Here is a 27,033-nt window from a genome sequence, read left to right as displayed (position 1 = left end):
AGCTGAAAAAAAAACAGGATTTGACCATCATGTGGGCGGCCGTGGTGCAGTGGTAGTGGCAGCCGACCTCTGATCGGAAGGTTGGAGGTTCGAATCCCGACTTCCCACACCATGTGCCGTTGTGTCCCTGGGCAAGACACTTAACCCCGAGTTGCTCCCGGTGGGACTGGATGGCGCCTTGCATGGCAGCCTACCGCCACCGGTGTATGAATGTGCGTGTGAATGGGTGGATGGCTGGTACTGTAAAGCGCCTTGGGGCCCCTCATAGGGGGCTGGAAGGCGCTATAGAAGTAAGCTCCATTTACCATTTACCATCATGTTTACGTGACTGTTGAGTTTTAAGGACGGGTCCATTATCACCCCCAGATTAGTGACCTTTTGTTTCTCTAGCGGGGCTAGAGAGAAAAGGTCAATGTCATGGTTCATGAGTGGGCCACTGGGATGGAACAGCATGACTTCAGACTTCTTCTCATTGAAGCTTAAGAAGTTTAAAGCCATCCAGTCCCGGATGTCAGCCAGGTAGTCAAGAAGAGGCTGAATAGAGCGTGTGCCTCTGTGCCTCAGGGGGAAGTAAATTTGGCAATCATCGGCGTAGAAATGAAAGGGTATGTTGTGTTTGTGGAAGATAGCACCTAGTGGCAGCAGGTATAAAGAAAAGAGAAGGGGACCGAGGATGGACCCCTGTGGTACCCCCCACTGGAGCGCTGTCGATGCCGAACTAAAATCTTTGATATTGACACAGAAGGTTCTGTCAGACAGGTAGGACCCAAACCATTTAAGGGCTGACCCTGTGATGCCCACCCACTGCTCCATTCTAGAAATGAGGATCTTGTGGTCGATGGTGTCAAAAGCAGATGTAAGGTCCAATAGGACAAGCAGCGCAGAATCACCTGCATCTGTGGATATGAAAATGTCATTAAAAACCTTCAGTAGAGCAGTTTCAGTGCTATGGAGAGATTTGAAGCCAGATTGGAATAACTCTAGGATAGCGTGATCCCCAAAAAACTGTTTCAACTGAGACTCCACAATTTTTTCCAGTAGTTTAGAGGTGAATGGGAGTCTGGAGACAGGCCGGAAGTTGGACATGACTGAGGGGTCAAGGTTAGGTTTTTTCAGGAGGGGCTTGACAGCAGCATGTTTAAAAGTTTTAGGCACCACACCTGAGGATAAACAGCTATTCAGAATAGCGAGAATAAAGGGACCCAGGGCAGGAAAAACTTCCTTTAGTAGTTGAGGGGGGACCACATCAAAGGGGGAACCAGATGGCTTCATGCTGCACATTACCTGCTCCAGAGAGGACAGAGAGATGGGCTCAAAGTGGTCAAACACAGCCACACACTGAGATGGGATGGACAGATCAATCAGAATGTACGGTATTAAAAAGAACACGGGGATTATGACTGTTTGAAGCAATGATTTGGGAGAAGTATTTGTTCTTTTCAGATTTAACGATGCTCTGATAATCTTTCAAACATGTTTTTAACATAATAAAAGAAACCTGTAATTTGTCCTTTTTCCACTTGCGTTCAGCTCTCCTGCATAGACATTTGGCCGCTCGAGTGGTCGGGTTCAGCCAGGGGTGCGGTGCCCACTTAGGTCACCTGATTTTTAGCGGGGCCACGAGGTCTAAAATCTTAGAGCAGGTCGCATCATGCCTACTGAGCAGCTCCTGCGTACTAATACAGGCAGAGGTTTCAGGGACTGTCTGTGTCACAGAGGGAAAAAAGAGCAGCGGTTGAAGAGTTAAATACCTGACAACTCTTGGCTGGAGCGGAGGATTTAGGCTCATGAATAACAGAGGTTTGGAATGAAATGGGTTTGAGATCTGAAACAATAGCTTCCCCAATTTCCAGAATAACTACAGATAAACTGTGAGACAGAACTAAATCAAGTGTATGGCCCTGTTGATGAGTTGGACCAACAACATTTTGCACAAGGTTGAAAGATTGTAACAGATTTATAAACTCCTGTACCAAAGGCTTGTCAGGAAAGCAAACGTGCACATTAAAGTCTCCCAGAATCAAGACCCTGTTGTAATTGAGCAGTATTCCAGTCAGAAAGTCAGAAAATTCACTTATGAAGTTTTGTTTGTATGAGGGTGGTCTGTAGATCAGGCTGCACAGTGTTAGGTTGGAGTGGACCAGCTCAAAATGCAGCAGTTCAAAACTCTGAAATGTCACAGCATGTAGCTGTCTGCAGTTCCAGAGCTTTTTAAAAACTGTTAATAATCCACCACCCCTACCAGAAGTCCTTGGAGCATTAAAAAAGGCACAATCCACCGGCAAAAGTTAAGAAAAAACACAACTCACCAGGGACGAGCCAGGTCTCTGTAACAAACATGAAGTCCAGTCCATTGGAGCAGGAAAAAGTTGTTTAAGATAAAAGTTTTATTTGCCAGTGACCTCACATTCAGCAGAGCAATCTTTGTAGGACCAGTAGATGAAGGTAAAGCTGTGCTCCGAGCACAGATCAGCTGTTTCAGACTTCTGGAGTTTGAACCGCACCTCCAAAGACCAGAGACGTCGCAGTTGTGCACGCGCCCGCGGCGCGAGCCAGGCTCAACTAAGGGGATCAGGCAGGACCCAGCAGCATCAGCGAAGCACCCGGACAGGCGAATATCCAGCAGATGGTTGGTAGGAGATGATGTAGCAGAAGGTCCGAAGTTGGTTAAGTTCCACTGGAGATGGCTGAAACCACCGCGGCCGAGCGAGCTGGAGTTGAGTGGGTCAGCGAAGCATCCGGATGGACAGTTTAACGTCTGATTGTCAGCAGCAGGTGACGAAGCAGCAGAGAGCTTGATGCTGGCTTTAATCCTCATGAGACAGCCGGCACGTCTCCCACGGTGCCTGGAGCGATGTTTTCGGGCGGGCAGAAACGCCGCGCGCTTCAGGTAAACCGGGACATTAACAAGCAGAGGGGGTGGGGGTCCAGAGCCCTGATCAAAGTGGTCAAACAAGGCAGGGTTTGCAGTAGATAACTGTATATTTAAAAGTTGTTGGCGATCATAAACAAGCAGTGAGTTTATGTCACCGAAGAAAATTGACAAAAACAAAAAAAACTATCAAAACAGACAGAGGTGAACGGCAAGCCACCAGCACCGGCGCCATCTTCCCAGAAGTCCAATCGATTCCTTATGCCAAAAGTCGAGCTCACAGCTTCCCCAAGATAATTCCCCTTTCATGTGTGCTGCTAGAGTCCACAGTCCTGATAACAGCCTGCTGCAGCTCCCCAAATTCAGTCTGAGCGCTGTCGAACTTCGACAAATCCACACAAATTTATAGACAATCCAGAATTCACAAGCCAAACAGCAAAAAAAAACAAAAAAACAGTTGTCATCATGAATCCAATTTGTTTCCGTTGAGGTAAGAGGGTCCTCCTTACCCTGACTCCTGTCGGGAGGAGTTGATCAAGTTTGTTGAGAGACCAGCTGATCTTTCGAATTAAGAGGTGTGCAGAAAAAACAAAACAGAGGCTTTTTAAGGGGTCACAGGACAAAAGAGTGCAAGCAGGGAAGCGGGTGTGTGTGTGTGTGTGTGTGGGGGGGGGGGGGGGGTCTGGTTTCACCGGAGGACAGTGAGAAAAAACAAAAAGCTATATAGACAACTGATGGAGTTTTGTGATATTGTGGGAGAGGGACGTTTGTTCTTTTTCCCTTTTTTAATGCAGCTACAAACGAGTCGCTGAACAGAGGCGTTGCAAGTCCACTGACGGGGGTTTTGAAGGATGGAGGCCGGACATCTTCCGGCCTACCAGATGTCGGAGGAAATGCCCCTATGAGGGGGAATGGAGTGGCGTGCCAGGGGAAAAGTCACTGGTTCTACTCCCTGGGCTGAGAGCATCATACATCAAATGAGGTTGTTGTCCTGTATCAGGACAGAGGGAATTTTCAGATTCATACCAATCTGGCTAAGAGATTATTGACATCAGTTGACATCATTAACATCATATTAACATTACCAGAAATATAATGGGTTTCTAATTTCTACTTTTGCATTTTCATATAGATGGAGGGGTATTTAAAATATATTTTTAGCAAATCAGACACTTTGAAACTGTGAACTTTTTTCTATCCTTAACAAGTGGTTTTTTTGTCTTTCAGGTACACCTGGACCAGCCATTCTGTGTTTGTCTGTCTCTCCTTCCTGTCCTCTCAAACCAGCCGGTCAAAGCAGATGGCCACTTGTCCTGAGCCTGGTTCTGCTGGAGGTTTCTTCCTTTTAAAAGGGAGTTTTTCCTTTCCACTGTTGCCACTGTGCTTTTTCAGGATGGGAGACTGCAACGAAGCCAAGATTCAGCTTGTCTGCTGGCCTCCTTAGATAGAGAACTTTACTAATTGGCTTTTATGAATGTTTCTGTAAAGTGTCCTGAGACAACTTTGTTATGATTTGGCGCTATATAAATAAACTGAATTGAATTGAACTTACAGATTTTATTATAGTTATAGCTAAGAGTTTTAATTAATGATGATTGATGACAGATAAACTAGAGTTTTTGGATTTTACATGTACTTGAATGATTATAAAACACTCCTGATGCATGCTCAATAATCCAGGTAGAAAAATCCAAAAAAGTTCAATCTGGTCCTCCGGACATACAAAAAAAAAAAAAAAAAAAAAAAAAAAAAAACAATAAAATGTAGAAACGTTTCATCTCTCATCCGAAAGACTTCCTCAGTCTGAGCTGAATACAGCACCTCAGACTGAGGAAGTCTTTCGGATTAGAGACGAAACGTTTCTAAACTTTTTTTTTCTTTAATGTCCAGAGGACCAGATTGAACTTTTTTGGATTATAAAACACAGTTTTAACATTACAAATATAGGTTGTGGTTACAATGATAATCAGTTAATACTGTGTTTATATCTAAAGCTAAGGCTTGGGGGTTTTTGAACCATTAATTTGAACAACTACTATTGTGGATAAAAGGCAATATTTTGAAAGTAGAGTTGAAAATTTCCTGTCTGTTAATTCCAAAACTGATTATTTGAATGTGGGAGAAGACTATTACAATTTTTATTTGAGACTAAAGGGTTTTTAGAGTGTACCTCTTGGTGCTCTGGACCTTTCAAGTAGTGGGTTACAACCTAACGGGAAGGAAGCCTGACAGATGGGTGATTATAGGGGCTATTGACAAATAATATAAGGCTGAGTTGTGAATAAATTTTAACAATTAAGTACAGATGTGTACTTTAGAATTGTGGTTGATTTGAATGTTGAACTCAGCATTAATTGGGTGACAGGTCTTCTCATACTACTTTGTGAAATAAGGTGATTGATGGACTGACTAATTATGGGGTGCTAATAGGGTGGGTTAAATATTAACAATTACAGTTTATTTACAGTATTATGGGGTGTTGTGGTGATATTTTCTTAAATTAACATGGTTGAATAAGATAATTTCGTATGCTATGTAGTGAACTAAGCCTCAGGTCAAAACCTGACCCTGAGGACCTTCATGGGACAGGAACTGTTATTTCATTGATTTGAGTCCAGAAATACAAATTAAGCTCATCCAGAGACTTTCTAAGTGTGTCCTGCACTAATCAATTGAAAGAACACTCTCTTTTTTATTGTCATTACTATTTTTACAAATTTCTTGATAATCCAAAAGTGTGTTTAGTTCAAATCATTTTAAATGTTGAAGTGAACTACTCATTTTAAATCAACTGTGAAACAGTATTAATGATTTTTTTCATCCTCATTCAAAGTAGAAATCAAGTTAATGTCTGTTACAGAGTAATCATGCATTTTTTGATCTTCTGTCTGAAATGAGAAGGAGTGATGTCGGTCAAAAGTCGGAGACAGTCGCAAACAAGTTTATTGGAACGAACTGTCATGTTTTTAAACCTATCAGACAGAAATAAGAAACTGCTGGCACCTGTGGTCTGTCATCTCGCCTAAACATTTCTCTGTCTGTTCCAAAAACATCTCACTGTTTTTCAGACTTGTAGTAACCTCTTAAGTCACTAAAACCACACCCCTGTTGGTCATTGGTTGATTCAATCACGTGACCCCGGAAATGCAGCTCGTTTTCATATAGAAGCTTTCTCTGTTGTTTTAAAGTTGGAAAACGCTTTAAAATTGGTTTTGACTAGTTTGAATAGTCCAGAAAAATGAAAGAATCCGTTTAAATGAAGGATAATATCAGACACATATTATCTCATTACAGCTACATAGTTAATTATTACTTTTTAATGATTACTTGATGATTTATTTAATACCTATTTGATGTGTGAGGGCGTGGATATAAATGGTTTGTGTAATAAGTTTTAAGAGCAGTTCATGATAAAATAATGCCACTAGATGGTGCAATTGCTAAGATAGACTTGATTTTTTTATATTGTTTTCTATGAAATAATGATTTTTTTTTCTCAGCTGACTGCAATAAGTGCCATGACGAGGGACCAGAGACTGGGGATGGATTTAATAAATACATAAAAAGGGTTTTTAACAATATAGATTTTCCAAGGGGTGAACTTATGACAGTTTTCAATCTAAATTGGGACTAAATTGAAGGGTAGTTGAATGGATGGGTAAATTGATTGGCTGATTAATTGGTAATATGTTTTTATATTAGATCACCAGGGGGAGTTGGGAGGTTCTGTTATTTGCATGCAATATGCAAACACATTAATGTTTAAATCAGTTTTTATTCACATAACCGTGGACTGTGTTTACACGAACGTAAAAGATGCATACAAAGCCGAACCCCGCCCCCACCTAGGACAGTCAGACCACATCTCAATCTTCCTGGCTCTTGCTTACATGCCCCCGCTGAGACGCTCCAGACCGGTACAAAAGAAAGTTAAATGCTGGATCCAGGACAGTGGACCCATACTGAGAGATTGTTTTGATCGAACAGACTGGCAGGTTTTCAGAGAAGCTGCTGAAAATGGAGGTTCGCTTGATCTTGACCAATACACATCCTCAGTACTGGGTTACATTAGTACATGTACTGACACAGTCTCCACTATCAGAAATGTTAAAAGCTACCCAAACAGAAAACCTTGGCTGAATGCAGAGGTGCGTACCCTGCTGGAAGCCAGGAACACTGCCTTCAGGTCTGGAAACTCAGAGGAGCTGAGTAGGACAAGAAAAGAGCTGGTTGCTGGTATTAAGAGGGCCAAGGCCACATATGCAAAGAGGATCGAGGGTCAATTCATCTCACAAGACCCTCGGAGCATGTGGAGGGGCATTAAGTGCATAACAGATTATAAAGGAAGGAGTGAACAATGCCCCAAAGACCCATCTCTGCCTGATGCCCTCAACAAGTTCTATGCACGTTTTGAAGACCCGAACAGACCACCCAGCACCAGACTCACCTCACCACCCGATGAACAGCATCTCTGCGTGACCTCAGCAGAAGTAAGGAGTACCTTCAGGAGGATTAATCCGCACAAAGCAACTGGCCCAGACAACATCCCCGGAAAAGTGTTGAAGGAATGTGCTGATCAGCTCTGTGAGGTGCTGGCAGACATCTTTAACACCTCACTTACCCTGGAGACGGTTCCCACCTGCCTGAAGACTGCCACCATCATCCCAGTCCCAAAAAGCTCTACAGTGACTGGTCTGAATGACTATCGGCCAGTGGCCCTCACCCCGATAGTCGCTAAATGCTTCGAAAAACTGGTCATGACTCACATCAAAACAACCATCAACATCAACGAGGACCCTCATCAGTACGCATACCGTGAGAACCGATCAACAGAGGATGCAATCTCCTCTGTGGTCCACACTGCACTCAACCACCTGGAGCAGAAAAACTCTTACGTCCGTATGCTCTTTGTGTACTTCACATCCGCCTTCAACACCATGATCCCCCAAACCCTGATGGACAAACTATCCACACTAGGACTAAGCCCCTCCATCTGCAACTGGGTACTACACTTTTTAACAAACAGACCACAGTTAGTGAGGATCCACAACCTCTCCTCCTCCACCATAACCCTCAGCACTGGCTCTCCTCAGGGATGTGTGTTGAGCCCCCTTCTGTTTACTCTGCTCACATATGATTGTGCAGCTACCCATCCAGGCTGTCACATAGTAAAGTTTGCAGATGATACAGCGGTGGTGGGATGCATCACAAACAATGATGAGTCCAGCTACAGGCAAGAGGTGGAACACCTGGAGAGCTGGTGCAGAGAGAATAACCTTCACATCAATGTGAAGAAGACAAAGGAGATGATTGTGGACTTCAGAAGGAACAAAAACACCTACACCCCCCTGAACATAAGAGGATCTGCGGTGGAAGTGGTCTCCAGCTACAAGTACTTGGGTGTACACATGAATGACAACCTCAGCTGGAGCAACAACACCACCAGCCTGATCAAGAAAGCTCATCAGAGACTCTACTTCCTCAGACGGCTGAGGCGAGCTGGTCTGGGAAGCTCAGTCCTCACCTCCTTCTACAGGTGTGCAGTGGAGAGCATCCTGTGCTCGAGCATCAATGTGTGGCATGGAGGCTGCACAGCTGCAGAAAGAAAAGCTTTGCAGAGAGTGGTGAAGGCTGCACAGAAATCTGTTGGAATCAGTCTCCCCACCATCACAGACATCTACACCTCCAGATGCAGGAAGAGGGCCACCTGCATCATGAAGGACCCCACCCACCCAGCACACACACTTTTTGCCCCACTCCCCTCAGGAAGGAGGTTAAGGAGCATTAAGTGTAGAACCACTAGACTGAGGAACAGCTTCTACCCTGAGGCTGTTAGACTCATGAATCTCTAACTAGAATAATCACTGTGTAAAACCATATCATGTTGCTGCTGATCTGTTTCATGTTGCTGCTGATCTGTTTCAATGTTGATGTGTTCATGCATGCACATCTGCTCACAGACTCATGTTCATGTTTGTGCTGATGTTCAATGTTTTATGTTATGAGTGCTTAGTGTATATTTAGTTGATGTTTTTCTTAGTTCATATCTTAGATGTTATTACTGTTTTTCTTATACATTTTATTGTTGGATGTAACTGGGACCCTGTGTACATAATTTCGCTCCACCACATGTACCACATGAGGTGCGAATGACAATAAAGAAACTCTGACTCTGACTCTGATAAACATATTTTCTGCTGTGACAGACTAAAAATACAGGCAGCGCTCTGTGCAAATAAATTGGGTATTGCATGAGTGAAGGGGAAGGGGGCACAGAGTTTTCTTTTCCTTTCCAGGTGGACCGTGCCTGGGGAAGCCCCTTGGAGTCAAAAAGAGAACTTCAGGGTCTACAAACTGATTAACATTCTTAGATCAGAACACTTTCTTGCATTAGAACGCCTTCTGCAATCATTAAATCATATTTAAAGCACTGACTTAGGCAATGTTAGAAATTTCCATTATGTCATGCACCTCACCAGGGGGATGCTGGAGTCATTGGCAAATGTCGAGAACTGGGTCATTTGACCTGAGGCTGTCAGGTCACATGTCACGCCGGAAGTCTTTCCCCGCGAACATATAAGAAGTAGTTTACATTCAACCACAGGAAAAGTGATTAATTGCTTGCATATGCGGCGGTACTGAAATGGGAGTTTATTTGAGGAAACCCTTTCAGGGTCCCTCGACCAGGAAGAGTTGTTAGATATTTATCTAGACTAGTCCTGGGGTTTTTTGATCTGCTCAGAGATGGGATTATAATGAAATTATGACCCGGTTCTGACTGGGTTAAATGGGGCCAGCACCTCTAAAAAGAGTCTCCCAGGGATTCAATATCCGTCAAGGAATAGAATTTATTTTTGCTTGCTACATCACGTAGAAAGGCTTTTGAAGCACTGTCTCATTTTTCCTTACACGTCAAATCACGTAAAATCCGTTGAAATCACACATAGTCACACCCCCTCATACACGTGATAGGTTGTGCTCCCCTTCTGCGAAGGAAAAGTCTAGGCCCTATGAATCAGTAATGACACGGGACATCTGCCCTTCCGGTTTGTGATCGCATCATAGACCGGACTGGCCAGCGCTGTAAACTGTAACCTTTTCCTGCTTTGATTTTAATACAATTAGTAAAACTGAATTCACGTATCCTTCATTTAGTAATTAGTATGAGTTGCCACTTCTGAGGGAGGTCCGAGCCAGGGGAAACAACATGGGCTGGAGGCGGGTCCTGGGTCCGAGAGGAGGCCAAAGGTCCCAGCTAGCAACAGCTAGCTGCAGTGAACCATGACCCGCAGCCAGCTCCCGCTCTAACATCACAGAAGATCCTCTGTGCTGTCGAACCGCAGGAGCGCGCAAGGCCGGGGTCCGGGTCCCAGCCTTGCGTGCTCCTGCAGATTTCCTAGATGAACCTGCCCACTAAAACTGTTACCGAAAATATAATGGAAACACAACTCATACCATGCTGAGCCGAGTCGAACCGTGCTGTACTGGTACTAATGGTACTAATGGAAAAGAGGCATAACATGAATGTGTTGTCTCTGGAGCATCAGCTGGCAATCCTACCAGGGGTAACATCCTACATGGACTGTTCTACAGGTCCTTCTAAAAAAATTAGCATATTGTGATAAAGGTCATTATTTTCCATAATGTAATGATAAAAATTAAACTTTCATATATTTCAGATTCATTGCACACCAACTGAAATATTTCAGGTCTTTAATTGTTTTAATACTGATGATTATGGCATATAGCTCATGAAAACCCAAAATGCCTGTCCCAAAAAATTAGCATATTTCATCCCACCAATGAAAGACAAGTGTTTTTAATACAAAAAACGCCAACCTTCAAATAATCATGTTCAGTTATGCACTCAATACTTGGTCGGGAATCCTTTTGCATGAATGACTGCTTCAATGCGGCGTGGCATGGAGGCAATCAGCCTGTGGCACTGCTGAGGTGTTATGGAGGCCCAGGATGCTTCGATAGCGGCCTTAAGCTCATCCAGAGTGTTGGGTCTTGCGTCTCTCAACTTTCTCTTCACAATATCCCACAGGTTCTCTATGGGGTTCAGGTCAGGAGAGTTGGCAGGCCAATTGAGCACAGTAATACCATGGTCAGTAAACCATTTACCGGTGGTTTTGGCACTGTGAGCAGGTGCCAGGTCGTGCTGAAAAATGAAATCTTCATCTCCATAAAGCTTTTCAGCAGATGGAAGCATGAAGTGCTCCAAAATCTCCTGATAGCTAGCTGCATTGACCCTGCCCTTGATAAAACACAGTGGACCAACACCAGCAGCTGACATGGGACCCCAGACCATCACTGACTGTGGGTGCTTCACACTGGACTTCTGGCATTTTGGCATTTCCTTCTCACCAGTCTTCCTCCAGACTCTGGCACCTTGATTTCCGAATGACATGCAAAATTTGCTTTCATCCGAAAAAAGTACTTTGGACCACTGAGCAACAGTCCAGTGCTGCTTCTCTGTAGCCCAGGTCAGGCGCTTCTGCCGCTGTTTCTGGTTCAAAAGTGGCTTGACCTGGGGAATGCGGCACCTGAAGCCCATTTCCTGCACACGCCTGTGCACGGTGGCTCTGGATGTTTCTACTCCAGACTCAGTCCACTGCTTCTGCAGGTCCCCCAAGGTCTGGAATCGGCCCTTCTCCACAATCCTCCTCAGGGTCCGGTCATCTCTTCTCGTTGAGCAGCGTTTTCTGCCACACTTTTCCCTTCCCACAGACTTCCCACTGAGGTGCCTTGATACAGCACTCTGGGAACAGCCTATTCGTTCAGCAATTTCTTTCTGTGTCTTACCCTCTTGCTTGAGGGTGTCAATGATGGCCTTCTGGACAGCAGTCAGATCGGCAGTCTTACCCATGATTGCGGTTTTGAGTAAAGAACAAGGCTGGGAGTTTTTAAAAGTCTCAGGAATCTTTTGCAGGTGTTTAGAGTTACGTCGTTGATTCAGATGGTTAGGTTAATAGCTTGTTTAGAGAACCTTTTCATGATATGCTAATTTTTTGGGACAGGCATTTTGGGTTTTCATGAGCTGTATGCCATAATCATCAGTTTTAAAACAATTAAAGACCTGAAATATTTCAGTTGGTGTGCAATGAATCTGAAATATATGAAAGTTTCATTTTTATCATTACATTATGGAAAATAATGACCGTTATCACAATATGCTAATTTTTTGAGAAGGACCTGTATAAAAGATGTTCTGTTTCACAGAAGGTTTGCCCTGTTTTACTCCCTCCATGCCACTAACAAGAAGAGGAAGAGTATGAGGATGTAGATATTGTCTTCTCTTCTGAGGGTCATGTTGCTTTCTCGTTCTTTGAACAAGATTTCCTTCAACCACCAGACTGAGGGATCTGAGACTGAGTCTGGGATCCTAGTTTTGAACACTCAAAACTCAAGTGACAGGATTACATGCCTCTGTGACTCACAAAAGAAAACTGAGAAACCCACTAATGTTCCAAGACATTCAGGAGACCTCTCATGAATGTCATGACAAGTCTAAGTCCAGTGAGATACTACCTTTAAGACATTTGGAGTCACCAATCTGCTGACTTCCTACCAGCTGCGTGGACGTGCACAAGGAGCTGCTGCTGTTTGAAGGGGTGGTCCCTACTTTAAACTTGAAACTAAATTAAAAATACTTTTAGCATTTCCATTTGTGAAAGCATTATAATTTATTTCAGAATTGTCTCCTCATCAAGTTAAAATTTTAGACAGCTATGGACTGTTAATGTGCAGCAGAGAATAAATATTGAGAAACTAACCATTGTTTCTGAGCACCACAGCCAGAGAGTCCTGTGTTCTTGAACTGATGTATATCAGGATGCTGGGGGCGCTGTAGGTGCTGAAGCTGAACACCAGCTCCTCCCGGGTGAGGTTGGCTTCACCGGACACACCAACTCCAGGCACAGTTTTGTCCTCCTGCAGAGATGCACCTGCATCTGGCAGGAAGTCATAACGTACCAGGGTTCCTGTTTCAAAATAGCCTCCTACATCTGACACACACACACACACACACACACACACAAAATGTCAAAATGTATTAAAAACAGTACCTTAAAAATTATTCTAATCCATTCTGATAAATGAAAGTTTGTACCATTAGTGCAGAGGGGTCCATCATATGCAGTGTGAGCGCAGTCACATGCGTAGCCATTATACTGCTCCACACATTTCCCTCCGTTCTTGCAGTGCATCCCGAAGCTTCCACAGTGGCCCTGGCAGCCTGGCCTCACCCCCAAAGTCATCTTTGCCCTTACTTCCAGGTCAAAAATGACTCCATTTATTTTAAGAGCCTTCATGCAGCCCAGGAAACCCCTCTGACCACGTGAAGCTCCTGGAACACAGGACATGAATTAGGGGCCGAGATGGTGTACAGTCAGGGCAGCCGACCTGGGACCAGAAAGTCCCAGGTTCGACACCCAGCCATGCCTACGTGTCGTGGTATCTCTGAGCAAGACATCAAATTCCTAACTGCTCCCTGGGTGCTTACATAGCTGCCCACTGCTCCACCTGGGTGTATCTCAGGTGTGATGGGTTAAATGCAAAGAACTAATTTCATCATTCTATGCGAACATACAATGATGACATATAACACTTATGAAACAAATCCTCAGGTTTTAAAATGTAACTAAAGATTTACATTTACAGTGCAACTCTACAATACATTAAATGCACTAAACACCACCTAGTATTAGTATACACAAATACAAGTGTCTAATGGGTTAGATGGTAAAACTATTGAAAGGCTAGCTAAAAAGTAATGCATCAGAAGGCAAGCTATAAAATAAAAGGTAGCAAAAGGCTACCTAAAATCTAAAAGTAGAAAAGGCTTGTGAAAAGTAGCAAAGCAGAACCTACAAACTGAAAAGGGATAGCCAAAAGCTAAAAGTATTAGAACGACAGCTAAAAGCTAAAGGTAGCAAATGATTAGCTGAAAGTATCCAAAAGATAGTTGAAAATCAAACATATCAAAACTGTTAGCTAAAAGTTAGCTTGGGGGAGTGGTAGCGCAGAGGTTAGAGATGATGGGCTTGTGATCGGAAAGTTGCAGGTTCAACTCCCGGTACCATCAACATCAAAATCTGGGTGGTAAAGGTGAAACACCCACACTTGCCTCCACCCTCATTTGCCCCACTCTGGGCCCTTGAGCAAGGCTCTTAACCCCCACCATCTGCTCCCAAACATGTCTCTCTTAGAAAGGAGTTCTTGTGACTCAATGAGACTACCTGTATAAATAAAAGGTAAATGAAAATAAAAAAGTAGTAGAGCCTTATTCTGATGCATGCTCAATAATCCAGGTAGAAAAACCTAAAATTGTTAAGTCTGGTCCTCTGGATGGATTCAAAAAACAAAAAAATGTAGAAAAGTTTTGTCTTTCATCCGAAAGACTTCTTCAGTCATGACTGAACTAATGTATATCAGTCATGACTAAAGAAGTCTACTCTACTTTAATTATAGTATTAATAATAATAAATGTACATATATGTGAATATATGACGGTGAATGTTAAGAACTCCTCAATAATTATCTACTATGATTTACCAAGGCAGACACGATCAATTATTATTGATAATTAGTGATTAGAACTCGAGTTCTCAGTTTGAATCTGTTTTGTGGCTGTTCTGTGTGACTCTAAATTGCTCTAGGTGTCTGGGAGTGTGGACAGTTGTTTGTCTTTTTGTCTGTCCCTGTGATGGACCGAAGGCCTGTCCAGCTGTCCCGTCTTCATCCAAAGGCAGATGAGAGCGGCTCCAGCCCCCACCCTGACCCTGATTAGGAACAAAGGGGACCTAATGGATGATTTTCTATAGCAGACAGATATTTAAACATAAAATATTAGATTTATTGTAATCTCAATCAGTAACATTTGAAATGCACCGTTTTTGTATTTTAAATGTAACATAAGTACTGATCGTAGCCATTGCAAAAATTAGATGTGAAGGGGACGTGTCCCCCTCACATTTAAAAAATACTCATTTGGACCCCCCACATTTTGGCCTGTGGACACTTTGTCACCTGCAGGGGCCACGTGAATTGTCTGCAGGCATGTTCTAAGTATAGCACTCATCAAGAGACACCACCTAAAAATCATCAATTACGGTTTTAAATTTAAGTAATAACATTTGCATGGACGCAGGTTTGAAATTAAAATAATTAATAAGAACTTTTAGAATAAAATGTTTTATGTATTCAGCTTAACAACCTTGTCTGGAGTCAAAGTTCTGAATAAAGTAGAGGTGCACTGAGATCTTTGCCAGCAGCACAGATACAAACTATTTTTACCTCCCTGAGTAGAGGGGAAATGGCAGAGAAACTAAAGAAAACGTTGATTACGTACTGTAACCCCAGATTATATGAGTATAGGCGTAGCCCTTTAAGGCTGTCGCTTGTGGGTTTTATCCCGTCACGCAAAGCGTAGCACTGAAAAATTTAGTCCACGCCCACCTGTCGTGTGGGCCCCACCCGGTCTGTATAAATTATGTTGAGAGCGGTTAATCGGCTCCCAAATAGCTTTTTCTTCAGTCACTTAGGAGCCAGTGAAGCCCAGAGCTTAAAGGGCTACGCCTATACTCATAAAATCTGGGGTTACAGTACGTAACCAACGTTCTATTTCGTATAGACTTCGCCCTTTAAGGCTGTCGCTTGTGGGTTAAAGGCAAAGCAGGATGTAGTCTCTGCCTCACTGGGTCCATTCGAACACCGTATGAAGCATCCGCTTACACCAAAAAACATTTTATCACTCAACCCTCCATGTGCGTAAATACGCGCTGCGTAATTACGCACACCATGTACAGACACGTGCTGCGTAATTTACGCATTCCGTGTACATGGGCGCACCGGAGAGAAAAAATTCTCGACGGGAAAAGGGGAGAGGCTGAAAAACAGTGAACAGATTCATAATAAATTAACTGATTAGTAATCAAATGAACTGATTGGTAACAGTAGTCATGAACTGATTAGTGACATAAGAACAAAACCAACAGTCACAAACTTGTGACTGATAATAAATATCTCACACTGTAATTGTATGCAGTCAGATGTGAGTTTAAACGAAGTTCCATGAAAACAATGAAATTCATTCTATTAAGGCACCAAGGACAGAATGCGTCATGGAGCGAGCTGACACATCACGCAGATAAAAGAGAATAAATGAACAGGGTGATGACCACGCGGCCGCAGTGCAGATATCCTACATTGCCATACCATTATGCAAGGCCGTCGAAGATGCGATGCCTCTGGTCGAATGCGCCCTGAGGTTGTCAGGAGGCTCTAAATCTGATGCTCTATAAGCTTCAGAAATGCCCTCACACAGCCAGTGTGACAGGTGCTGGGTGGATAACGGGCGACATGCAGAGGCCTCTCTATAATGCACAAACAAATGTTGAGTCTGACGCAGCATGGCCGTGCGTGCTATGTAACATGCCAATGCATGCACAGGGCAGAGAAGATGAAAAGATGCTTCTTCTTCTGATTTGTGGGGAGGAGGGAAAAAACCCTCCATCGTTATCATTCTCGATTTAAATGAGCTTGTGATGTTTTTGGGCATAAACGCTGGGTTAGGTCTCAGATCAGCTTAACTGCCATCAGCTTGAATCCTGAGGCATGATGGAGCAACAGAGAGAGCAGATAAATCACTCACCCTCTTTTCAGATGTCAAAGCCAACGGCAGGGCTGTTTTAAGTGACAAGAATTTAATCGAAACCTGACCTAGCGGCTCAAAAGTAGCTTTGATCAGGGCCTGCAGAACCATCGTTAAGTCCCACTGAGGAGCTAGTGGGCGTGACACAGGTATGTACCTTTGTATACCTTTTAGCAAACGCTTCATCAGCGGGTGATTAAAAACTGTTCGGTCACCGAAGCCTTCGTGACAGGAAGAAATGGCTGCAGCATACATTTTAATTGTGCTGAACATCAGATTTCTGTCTATCAGCTGCTGCAGAAAGGACAGCACGCCACCTAGTGGACATGAGGTGGCCTCTACACCTTTCTCGGTCCACCAGCGCTGAAAAGCTGTCCACTTTGATGTGTACAGCGCTGTGGTGGAGGCAGCACATGAATCCTGGATCGTGCGCACTACATCCTGAGAGAGACCCATCCTCTCTAAGCGGATCCACTCAGCGGCCAGACCCAAAGGTGCTAGCCTATTTCTGGGTAACTCCTGATCGCTCACGCCTGGAGGAGAGTGTCCTCCCTCCACGGCAGTTTCCACGGGCGACCCGATAACAGACGTCGCAGGATTGGAACCCACTCATGCGCTCGGAGGCTATCAGAATGGCTGACAGTTCTTCCTCTCGAGCTCGGTTCAGAAACCGTGATATTAGAGGGACTGGAGGAAATACGTAAAAGAGCATTTTGGGCCACGGGCTGTGGGCAAACGTGTCCACTCCTAATGGTGGTTCGTCCCGTGGGCTCAGTGAGAACCATAGTTGACACTGGGCGTTATCCCTAGTGGCAAACAGGTCCACTGCCACTCTGCCAAATTTCTCTCATGTCCGAGACATCAGCTCGGGATGGAGGCTCCAGTCCCCGTGGTGCGGACCGCCCCTGGACATTATGTCCGCTCCTCTGTTCAGGACGCCGGGGATGTACACTGCTCTGATGGAAAGCAGGTTTTTGTGTGCCCAACACAGCAGCTGCCTCGCAATGTGTAACATTTGGGCTGAGCGCATGCCCCCCTGCTGGTTTATGTACGCTACAGACACTTTTTTGTCTGTGTGAATCAGAACATGTTGATTCCGCAACACAGGAGCAAAATGTTGAATCACATTCAAAACCTTGCAGCATTCCAAAACGTTTATATGAGCAGCTGTGTGATGTGGCCACAGCGCCCCCACAGCCCGAGACGGGCACGTTCCTCTCCTACCTGACAGGTACGCGTCTGTGAAAACTGAGACGTGTGATGTAGGTCTGCTGATAGGGACTCCCTCTGACAGAGTGAGGGGATTCCCCCAATGTCTCAGGTTGATTCCCATGGAGGGGGGCACAGAGATCATCCGCCTCTTCTGCCTTAACGGATCTATGCACAAACGAGCGAACCATTTCTGGAGGTGTCTCATGTGGAGTAAGCCCAACGGAACTACCGTGTGAGCTGACGACATTGCTCCTAACAGTTTCATGATGGAAATAGCTGTCACTACTCTGCCGGGTTTTACATGGCGGAGCTGGTCTTTTGGAGCTTCGGTTCTCGTCTGTGACAAACGAGCCCTCATAGTGACTGAGTTTAGCTCTACTCCCAGATAAGCGATCATCTGGACCGGAAGAACCGAGCCCTTCTCCCAGTTTATGGCGAAGCCCACGTTTAACAGGTGTGCCGCCAGCGCTTGGGTTTGTGCCGCTGCTTCCTGTCTGGATCGAGTCAGCAGCAGCAGATTGTCCATGTAAAATATGATTCTCATCCCCACTCTGTGTAGCGGCTACAGAGCCGTCTCCACGCATTTTGAGAACATACATGGTGCGAGGGAATAACCGAACGGCAGCCTGTTGTATTGATACTGGGTCCCTTGAAAGGAGAAGCACAGGAATTTTCTGTGTTTTGGAATGATTGGAATGTTGTCTAACATCTGTCTGGTTGTCAACATTTGAAACTGTCTTTCCGTGATCGCCTTGAAAATGGATAAATCAAAGATGGGTCTCATCCTTCCGGTCCGTTTCGGAACCAGGAAGTAACGTGAGTTAAACCATGTGTTTTCCTCTTCGTCGGTAACCTTGGAAATTACATTTTTCACCAGTAGTTCATGAACTTCTGCGTGGAGGGACGAGATCTGTTCTGGAGATGACAGAACCGTCTCTATAATCCCTCTGAACAGAGGGGGTTGAGCTGCGAACTGTAGCGTGTAACCTTTGCTGATAAGACGGTGCATCCTGCTGTTCAGGGAGCATGCTCGCTGCCACTCTGCGTAACGCTCTGGGAACGGGCACGTGTCTTTGTGATGCGTCATGACTTTTCCGGATGTCAGCCAAGTCAAAAGCCTCTGTGTCTAGCTCAGGCTGCAGGCTCACATCAGAATTGATGTGAGCTGACGTGCGCTGAGGGGAGGCGTGCGCGCCCTCAGCAAAGCAGCAATGCAACGTCATTTGGGTGGGGGCTGCCACTGCCACGGGGACACGCGTTTGTCTCCGCTGCGGTCAGAAGGGCAGAAAACACCCTGGGCTGAGAGCGAGGTTTTCTCCTGGGCTCGGTCTGCTTAAAACATTCATTTTTTGCTGCTGTGTCAAGCGAGCATTTTGTGTGTTTTCTTGAGCTGCGGTGACTTTTAAAAACCTGTTTTGAGGACACCGGCTCGTTTTGTGCGGAGGATGTGTGAAGAGAAGCCGCTGTGTGATCATTCGAACTGACAGTCAGGCTGAAAGCAGACACTTTATTCACTGAATGATGTTTTCATTTTATTTCAAAACTCAAGTCATCATTATGCACACACACATCCTCTGCAAGGAGTCATTTCTTAAATCTTCTCCCCCGTGAGCCCTGCGACTGGTTGTTCCAGAGTGGCGCCTGTTGGCGGTCTCTGGGGAAACGCTGAGCCACTGGTTGCAGGAATGAGAAGTACTGTTCTCTGGCGGGAGGGGCTGGCGGCGAAGCAGGGCCGGAGGATGCCGCTGCAGCTGTGGAGCATCTCTGCTGCTGCCTCTGGCCGCGACGATCCCTCCAGGGGGTGGGGCGAGAGGAGGAGTGCGGCTTCATCAGGTGGCGCACAGTCTCTGACACCTCCTCCGACTTCGATTTTTCTAGCATGGCCTTGAAATTGGCTCCGAACAGCACGTCCGTCGTGATGGGGTCCTCCAGCAGGTCCTTCTGCAGTTTCTTCAGCAGGGAGGGGGAGTGTTGAAGCCAGGTGGACCTCTGGATCATTGTCATCCAGGCGGCGATGCGAGACAGGCAGACAGCAGAGGAGGCGCACAGGTTGAGGATGACGTCAGATGCCTTGCAGAGTGAGTTCTTTGTCTCCTCAGGCAGGTCCGTTTCCTCCAGCCTCTTTGAGATGCTGTAGGCCAGCAGAGCAACATTCTTGTTTGCTGCGGCCGCCTGGAACGTACACTGGTGAGCTCGGTTGGAGAGTGACATCATCGTCTGGTCGTGCTTCCCCGAGGAACTGGATGCTGGTCCAACCTGGACACTTTTGCTCCGAGAGCTTCCACCAGGTTTGGCTCCGGGGGGGGGGTACAGAGAGAAAATTCCGCTCAGTAAACCCCTCCACTCTGGTGATGGGTGCAAAGGTGGAGACGGGCGCCCTCAATTTACCAGGTCCGGCTGCAGCCTCGTTCCAGTAGGACGTCACTGCTGGGAAACGAGGCCAGATGGGGTCAGGACGGCGAGCCGGGGTGGAGCCAAACGTTCCTGCTAGATCATCCGATCTGGGCGGGGGGAGGAGAGGGACGGAAAGTTCCTTCGTATCAGCCGTCTCCTGGATTATGCTGGGCAGCTCCGAGAGGAGGACACCAACTGCTGGGAGCGGTGTGGTCGCTGATGCAGAAAGGCCCGGGAGGGGTGAGCATTCGTTCGGCCCCTCCCGTTCCAACACTACGCTCTCCGGGAGGGAATGAGCAGTGGGGCTGCTGCTGACGTCGCCTGTCCCGTAGGAACCATCCGATATGCTCCGAGACCCGGCATCAAAAAAGTCAATGGCGTCGGCCAACGAACAGTCCCCCACCACGGAGAGGCACTCCTCGATGTTAGCCTTAAACAAGGCTGCTCGCCTCTGCCTCTCCTCAGGGGGTAGGAGGTCACAGAGGTGGCAGGAAAAGGCGAGGTTGGCATGGCGGGGACCTAGGCATCCTTCGCAGGTGTCATGCCAGTCAAAGCTCAGCATGTAAGCGGTCTTGTAGGACAGGCACAGGCGGCTGGTGTTGGTGCTGGACATCGCGTTATTGGAAGATCAGTGCTAATTGCTTGCTGAAGAAAAATGGGAGCCGATTACCCGCTCTCAACGTAATTTATCCGGACCGGGTGGGGCCCACACGACAGGTGGGTGTGGACTAAATTTTTCAGTGCAACGCTTTGCGTGACGGGATAAAACCCACAAGTGACAGCCTTAAAGGGCGAAGCCTATACGAAATAGAACATCATTTTCACAGTGATGGGGAGGAAGAGGTTTTTATTAACAGTTATTAAAGACAAATGTGTGTGTTTCTCATTTGCGGCAATGTCAAAACACTGCAATGTTGAACGACACTTCACCAGCTAACACATTAGCTTGAATGCTAACGTCCTACCTAGTAGCAACACTTCACCAGCTAACACATTAGCTTTAATGCTAATTTCCTGCCTAGCAGGGCATGACAGGAAGTGAACAAGTGGAAGATAATGAATGAAAATGTAATATCTAACATGAGCAAAACAAAAGCTAAAACAAGGAAAACCCCCTGCACCGTCCAAAACAAAATACCCTCAGAGATGAGCGTCCTGCCAAGCCAAGTGACCTCAGAGAAACACTGCATGTGGTGAGTTGTTGTAGTTAACCAGGAAAACCCGGAGTGGACATTTAGTGGTTTGAGTATTCTTCTATTAATCAAGTGGAATGGATTCATTCATGAAGAAATAGAAAGCTCTGGGTGAACTAATATTTCATGGTAAATGTAAACCATTGGTTTGTTGCTTACCCACATACAGATCAGTGAGGGAGTCTTGTTTCCTGTGTCCTTGTGGGGGGAGGGCTCGGAAATCTCTGTACAGACCATCCAGCTGCAGAACAGCTTCCTTCATGTTTCTCTCCACTTCCACACGATGCCAATGGTTATCATTGAGCACGTTCGCTGAGCGAACACTGAGCACCGCTCTCTCACTGCCCACATCGAACGAGAACAGAACCACCGAGCCTCCTGGAAAATCACACAATTTTAAAATAGTAGCAATTTTAGATTTTTCATCTTTAATATTTGAGTTCCCACCTCCTTTTAAATGAGAACATTAGATATCTTTAAGTTACTCTGTGATAAAACAGACTGACGAAATTGACATTTTTCTGCTAAAGTTTGTTAAAAAAAAAATCATCATGTCTCTCTTGTAAATGAGTCCTCGATGCTCAACGGGATTAACCTGTCTAAATTAAGGTTGAATGAAAAAAAAGCTAAAACTGAGTTGTTAAAGCAAAAATGAGCAGATCAGACCTAAAATGAGAAAAACAGTAGCTAAAAGTTAAAAATAGCTAAACTAAAGTAGAGAGCTAAAAATAGCAAAACCGTAACAAAAAGCTCTAATTGGCTAAACTGTTGCTAGAAGCAAAAATTTCAGGACTGACGAAATTAAAGAGATCTCTGTGTATCTCTGTGTATTTGAAATTTGGTACACTTGTCCAATTCACCAAGATGCACAGAAAACCCTCTGGCACCCAAGTTGTACGATAAACAAGAAGGCGGCCATTTTGGAATGACGGCCAAAGTTTCACACCTTTTTGGTGGTTTACAGCCTCCGCATTTGAACAAACTCGTCCTAGAGATTTTGCTCAATCTGTTTCAAACTTGGCCATTTTGGTCAAAATGCATGGGAGACGCAAAGTTATCTAAACGGTTCATTTCAGAGCATGCTGAAGGGGTGGGGCCAGACCTCAAAGTTTGACATTGCACCATGAAAAACGAAACGCTAATAGCTCCTACAAGAAAACTGTCTGAGACATCAAACCTTCAGTGATTGACCCACAACCGGTCCCCTGCAAGACTGAATGGTCAAATCATGACATCACTTAAGCCACACCCCCTGACAACAGGATATATAAAGTTTTACGTTGAACGATCCCTATCTGACCCATGACCTGATCAGCATGATAGTGTGTCCAGTGACCGAAGACATGTTGGTGTAACTTGCTTTCCAACACTGACAGTTTTGGGAGGAGCATGTGGGCGGCGCAGCATGGCGAAGTAAGACATAACGCTGTCGCCATACGTTTGGCTCTGAATTCCACAGTTTTGAACCGAGGTGCAACAAAATCAGTATAATCGATCGTTATCCACCCCTTGAACAGGAAGCCATGATAAGTGGCTAATAGCCTCCACAGCGCCCCCTAGAATATTTTAAAACCTCAGCCCCAAGCCATTTTTGGACTGATAATTCTGAAACTTGAACATCTGTATCTTCTCAGGACCTATGAAAAAGTCTCTTGGAGTCCTGGTCCATAACCAACAGGAAGTCTGCCATTTTGGGTCAAAGGGTCATTTTTGGGCATTTCTAATTGCGAATTTTAACAAACTCCTTCTAGGAATTTTGATGTATTGCCTTCAAACTTGGTTGATATGCCCTTGTGACATTGGAGAGTAAAAGTTATCTAAAGCTTGCATTTTCGTATATGTTAAAGGGGCGTGGCCAGCCCTCAAAATTTCGCTTCACGCCATAAATTTCCAAACACTAACTTTCACAATGAAATACCGAAATGCATGAAACTTGGCCTAACTCATCCCTGTTGGATGCCTGACTATTCATTGTGGTCATATTTTGACATCATCAAAGTGATACTTCCTGTTCCCTGGGAACAGGAAGTATCTTTTTGAACTTGGAATGCTCCCTCTTTGACACCATTGACCTAATCAGGATGATCCTGTGTTTGAAGACAGATAATATGGTCTGAATTGATTTAAAGCATAAACAGTTTTTGCTTGAGGATGTGGGCATGGTGGCGTGGCGAAATAAGAAGTGACGCTGTTGCAATACGTTTGGCTTTAAATTGCACAGATTTCAGCCAAAGTGCACCAAAATCACTATGATTGATCATTATGCGCCCTTTGAACAGGTATCCATGATAAGTGGCCAATAGCCTCCAAAGCACCACTTATATTATTCCTACAGTTATAGCTCAGTGATACAACATCCGATCTGCACCAGATTTATTGTGCGTCATCAGTGAGGACTTTTACACACATTGATATTGTGGTTTAACATAAGACTCTAGTACGCCCCCTACAATACTCCAACAGTTATATCTCAATGATACATAATCCTATCCACAACAGATTTTTGGGGCATCATATGTGAGCATTTCTAGAAACATTGGTATTGTTATTTAACATTTGACTCAAGTACGCCCCCTAGATTTTTCAAACTGTTATATCTCAATGATATATTAAATGATCTGCACCAGATATTTTGCGCGTGATCAGGGAGCACTTCTATATACATTTGTGTTGTTCAAAAAAGTTCAATCTGGTCCTCTGGACATTCAAAAAAACAAAAAACAAAACAAACCAAAAAATATATAGAAATGTTTCATCTCTCATCCGAGAGACTTCCTCAGTCTGAGTTGCTGTATTCAGCTCAGTCTCTTAAATAGCACATTCTCAGAGTGGATCGACAAGTTTGCTGCTGACAACCAAAACCAGCTGCTCACATGGTCAAAAAGGACCATCAGCCTAACAATGGATCATTAGCACACTGATGGCTGTTTACTATTCACAGCGGGGTTGAGTGATACTAGCAATAACAGCAGTGTAAGAGGGGGACAGTTGAACCCGGAGGCCTCCACCCCTGTTTAATGATGGAAGATTTCTTTTCACAAAGATGGCCTCCTTTACTCCTCTCTCAAGCCATCGTTCCTCTCTGTCCAGGTTGTGAACATCTTCATCCCTGAACGAGTGACCGCTGGCCTGGAGATGAGTGTAGACTGCAGAATCCTGGCCTGATGATGTTGATCTTCTGTGCTGGGCCATCTTTTTGGCCAGTGGCTGTTAAGTTTCCCCGATGTAAGACTGATCACAGCCCTCCTGACACTGAACAGCATACACAACATTACTCTGTTTGTGCCGGGGGACTGGATCTTTGGGATGAACCAGTCTTTGCCGTAATGTATTTTGGGGTTTAAAAGCCACTGGGACGTTATGTTTAGAAAATAAACGTTTCAGTTTCTCTGATACTCCCTCAACATACGGAATGACCACTGGTCTGAGTCTGGGTTCCTCCTTTTCACCTGATGGCTGACTGGAGTCCTGTTTTGGCTTCTTCTCTGCTTTCAGAAAGGCCCAGTTAGGATATCCACATTGCTCTAGAGTCTGTCTTGTGTAGGATTTCTCCTTCTGCCTGGCTCCTGAGTTAGTGGGGATGCTATCTGCTCTGTGATACAGAGTCCTGATGACTCCTAACTTGTGCTCCAAAGGGTGATGGGAGTCAAACTGCAAATACTGGTCTGTGTGGGTGGGTTTGTGGTACACCTCGGTTTGCAAATGTCCTCTATCAGAGACTGAGACCTCACAGTCCAAGAAAGCCAACCTGCTATTTTTTACATCTTCTCGTGTGAACTTGATGTATTTATCCACAGAGTTGATGTGGTCAGTAAAATGTTGGACTTCCTGAGATTAAATTTTAACCCAGGTGTCGTCAACATACCTGAACCAATGACTTGGTGGTCCCTGAAAAGGACGTCAAGGCTCTCTTTTCTACCTCCTCCATGTACAGGTTGGCAACAAGAGGAGAAACTGGAGACCCCATAGCACACCCATGTTTCTGCCTATAATATTGCTCCCCATATGTGAAGTAGGTTGACTGCAGGCACAGTTTCAAGAGTGTTGTTCTGTGGAAAGCGTGGTCCTGCTGCTCAGAGTAGTGTCTGATTTTATTCTTAAACTGACCACCTCTACTGCATCATCAACAGGAATGCACGTAAAGAGTGATGTGACATCAAAAGAGACCATTGTTTCATCAGTCTCCATGATGACATCCCTCACCTTATCCACAAAGTCCATGGTGTTCTGTATGTGGTGTTCTAAGCTGCCAACTAAAGGGATGAGTACAGACGCCAGATATTTGGAAACATTGTAAGTGACAGAGTTAATCATACTAACAATTGGTCTTAAAGGTACACCTTGTTTGTGGATTTTAGGTAAACCATACAGACTAGGTGTAGCCTCCCCTGGGTACAGTCTGTGGTACAGAATATGGTCAATAGCCTTGTCCTGCTCCAAATTTTTCAGGCAGTCTATTAACTTCTTCTTGTAACCACTTCCTGGATCTCTTTTCAGAGGTTCATAAGTGGTTAAGTCACTAAGGAGTGTCATAACTTTCTCATGATAGTCTTTCTGGTTCAAAATCACTGTGCACCTTTTCTTTGTCTGCTGGGAGAATGATGATGTTTTTGTCCATGCTAAGAGCGGTGAGTGCATCCCTCTCATCTCTACTGATGTTGGAAGTTGGTGGTTTGGCATTGTTGAGGCAGGATGAAACTTTGATTCTGAGCTGTTCTGTTTCACCCTCTTTCATTTTGTTGTTGCGGATGGCTGATTCTGTGGATGTGATCATCTCTACCAGAGGAATTCTACTTGGTGCAACAGCAAAGTTCAGTCCCCTGGCAAGAATCTCTGTCTCCGGCTGGGTGAGCTGTCTGTTGGATAAATTCTTCACCCACTTTTCTGTCTCCCTGGCATGTAATTGACTACTGGAGTGTTGTCCTACTCTGAATGTGTTGTTATTGGAATAGTGATGGTGTTGATGAGTTATTAGTAAGTTGAACTTGTTTTGCTGTCGTATCTTAGACTTGACATTCTGTGCTAAGCGTGCCTGATCTGTACAGTCCAACACTTGATGAAGTGTGGTCTGATCTAGACACATTGTTAGTTTCTGTTTAATGTGCTCTTCTTTGGCCTTCATGGCTTCAATAGTAAAATTGGTCTGTCTCACCAAGGTGTACCTTTAAGACCTATTATTAGAAAGATTAACTCTGTCACTTACAATGTTTCCAAATATCTGGCGTCTGTACTCATCCCTTTAGTTGGCAGCTCCGAACACCATATACAGAACACCATGGACTTTGTGGATAAGGTGAGGGATGTCATCATGGAGACTGATGAAACAATGGTCTCTTTTGATGTCACATCACTCTTTACGTGCATTCCTGTTGATGATGCAGTAGAGGTGGTCAGTTTAAGATTAAAATCAGACACTACTCTGAGCAGCAGGACCACGCTTTCCACAGAAAAACTGTGTCAACTCTTGAAACTGTGCCTGCAGTCAACCTACTTCACATATGGGGAGCAATATTATAGGCAGAAACATGGGTGTGCTATGGGGTCTCCAGTTTCTCCTATTGTTGCCAACCTGTACATGGAGGAGGTAGAAAAGAGAGCCTTGACGTCCTTTTCAGGGACACCACCAAGTCATTGGTTCAGGTATGTTGACGACACCTGGGTTAAAATTAAATCTCAGGAAGTCCAACATTTTACTGACCACATCA

General features: G+C 44.9%; 1 protein-coding gene across 1 annotated transcript in view; it reads right to left on the bottom strand.

Annotated features, from left to right (window-relative positions):
- Nucleotides 1-27,033, bottom strand: part of LOC119414869 (contactin-associated protein-like 2) — a 391,521-nt gene that overhangs the window by 152,799 nt on the left and 211,689 nt on the right. The window contains exons 18-20 of the mRNA XM_037681990.1: nt 21,488-21,706; nt 12,987-13,223; nt 12,652-12,882 (exon numbers count right to left, since the gene is read on the bottom strand). Of these exons, the coding sequence (XP_037537918.1) occupies nt 12,652-12,882; nt 12,987-13,223; nt 21,488-21,706 (687 nt within the window). The remainder of the gene's footprint in view (nt 1-12,651; nt 12,883-12,986; nt 13,224-21,487; nt 21,707-27,033) is intronic.

This window comes from Nematolebias whitei, chromosome 9 (assembly GCF_014905685.2).
Source record: "Nematolebias whitei isolate Nwh7 chromosome 9, NemWhi1, whole genome shotgun sequence".
In the NCBI taxonomy this organism is placed as follows: Eukaryota; Metazoa; Chordata; class Actinopteri; order Cyprinodontiformes; family Rivulidae; genus Nematolebias; species Nematolebias whitei.
The sequence above is the reverse complement of the archived record's forward strand: the minus strand, read 5'-3'. Positions and strand labels throughout refer to the sequence as shown.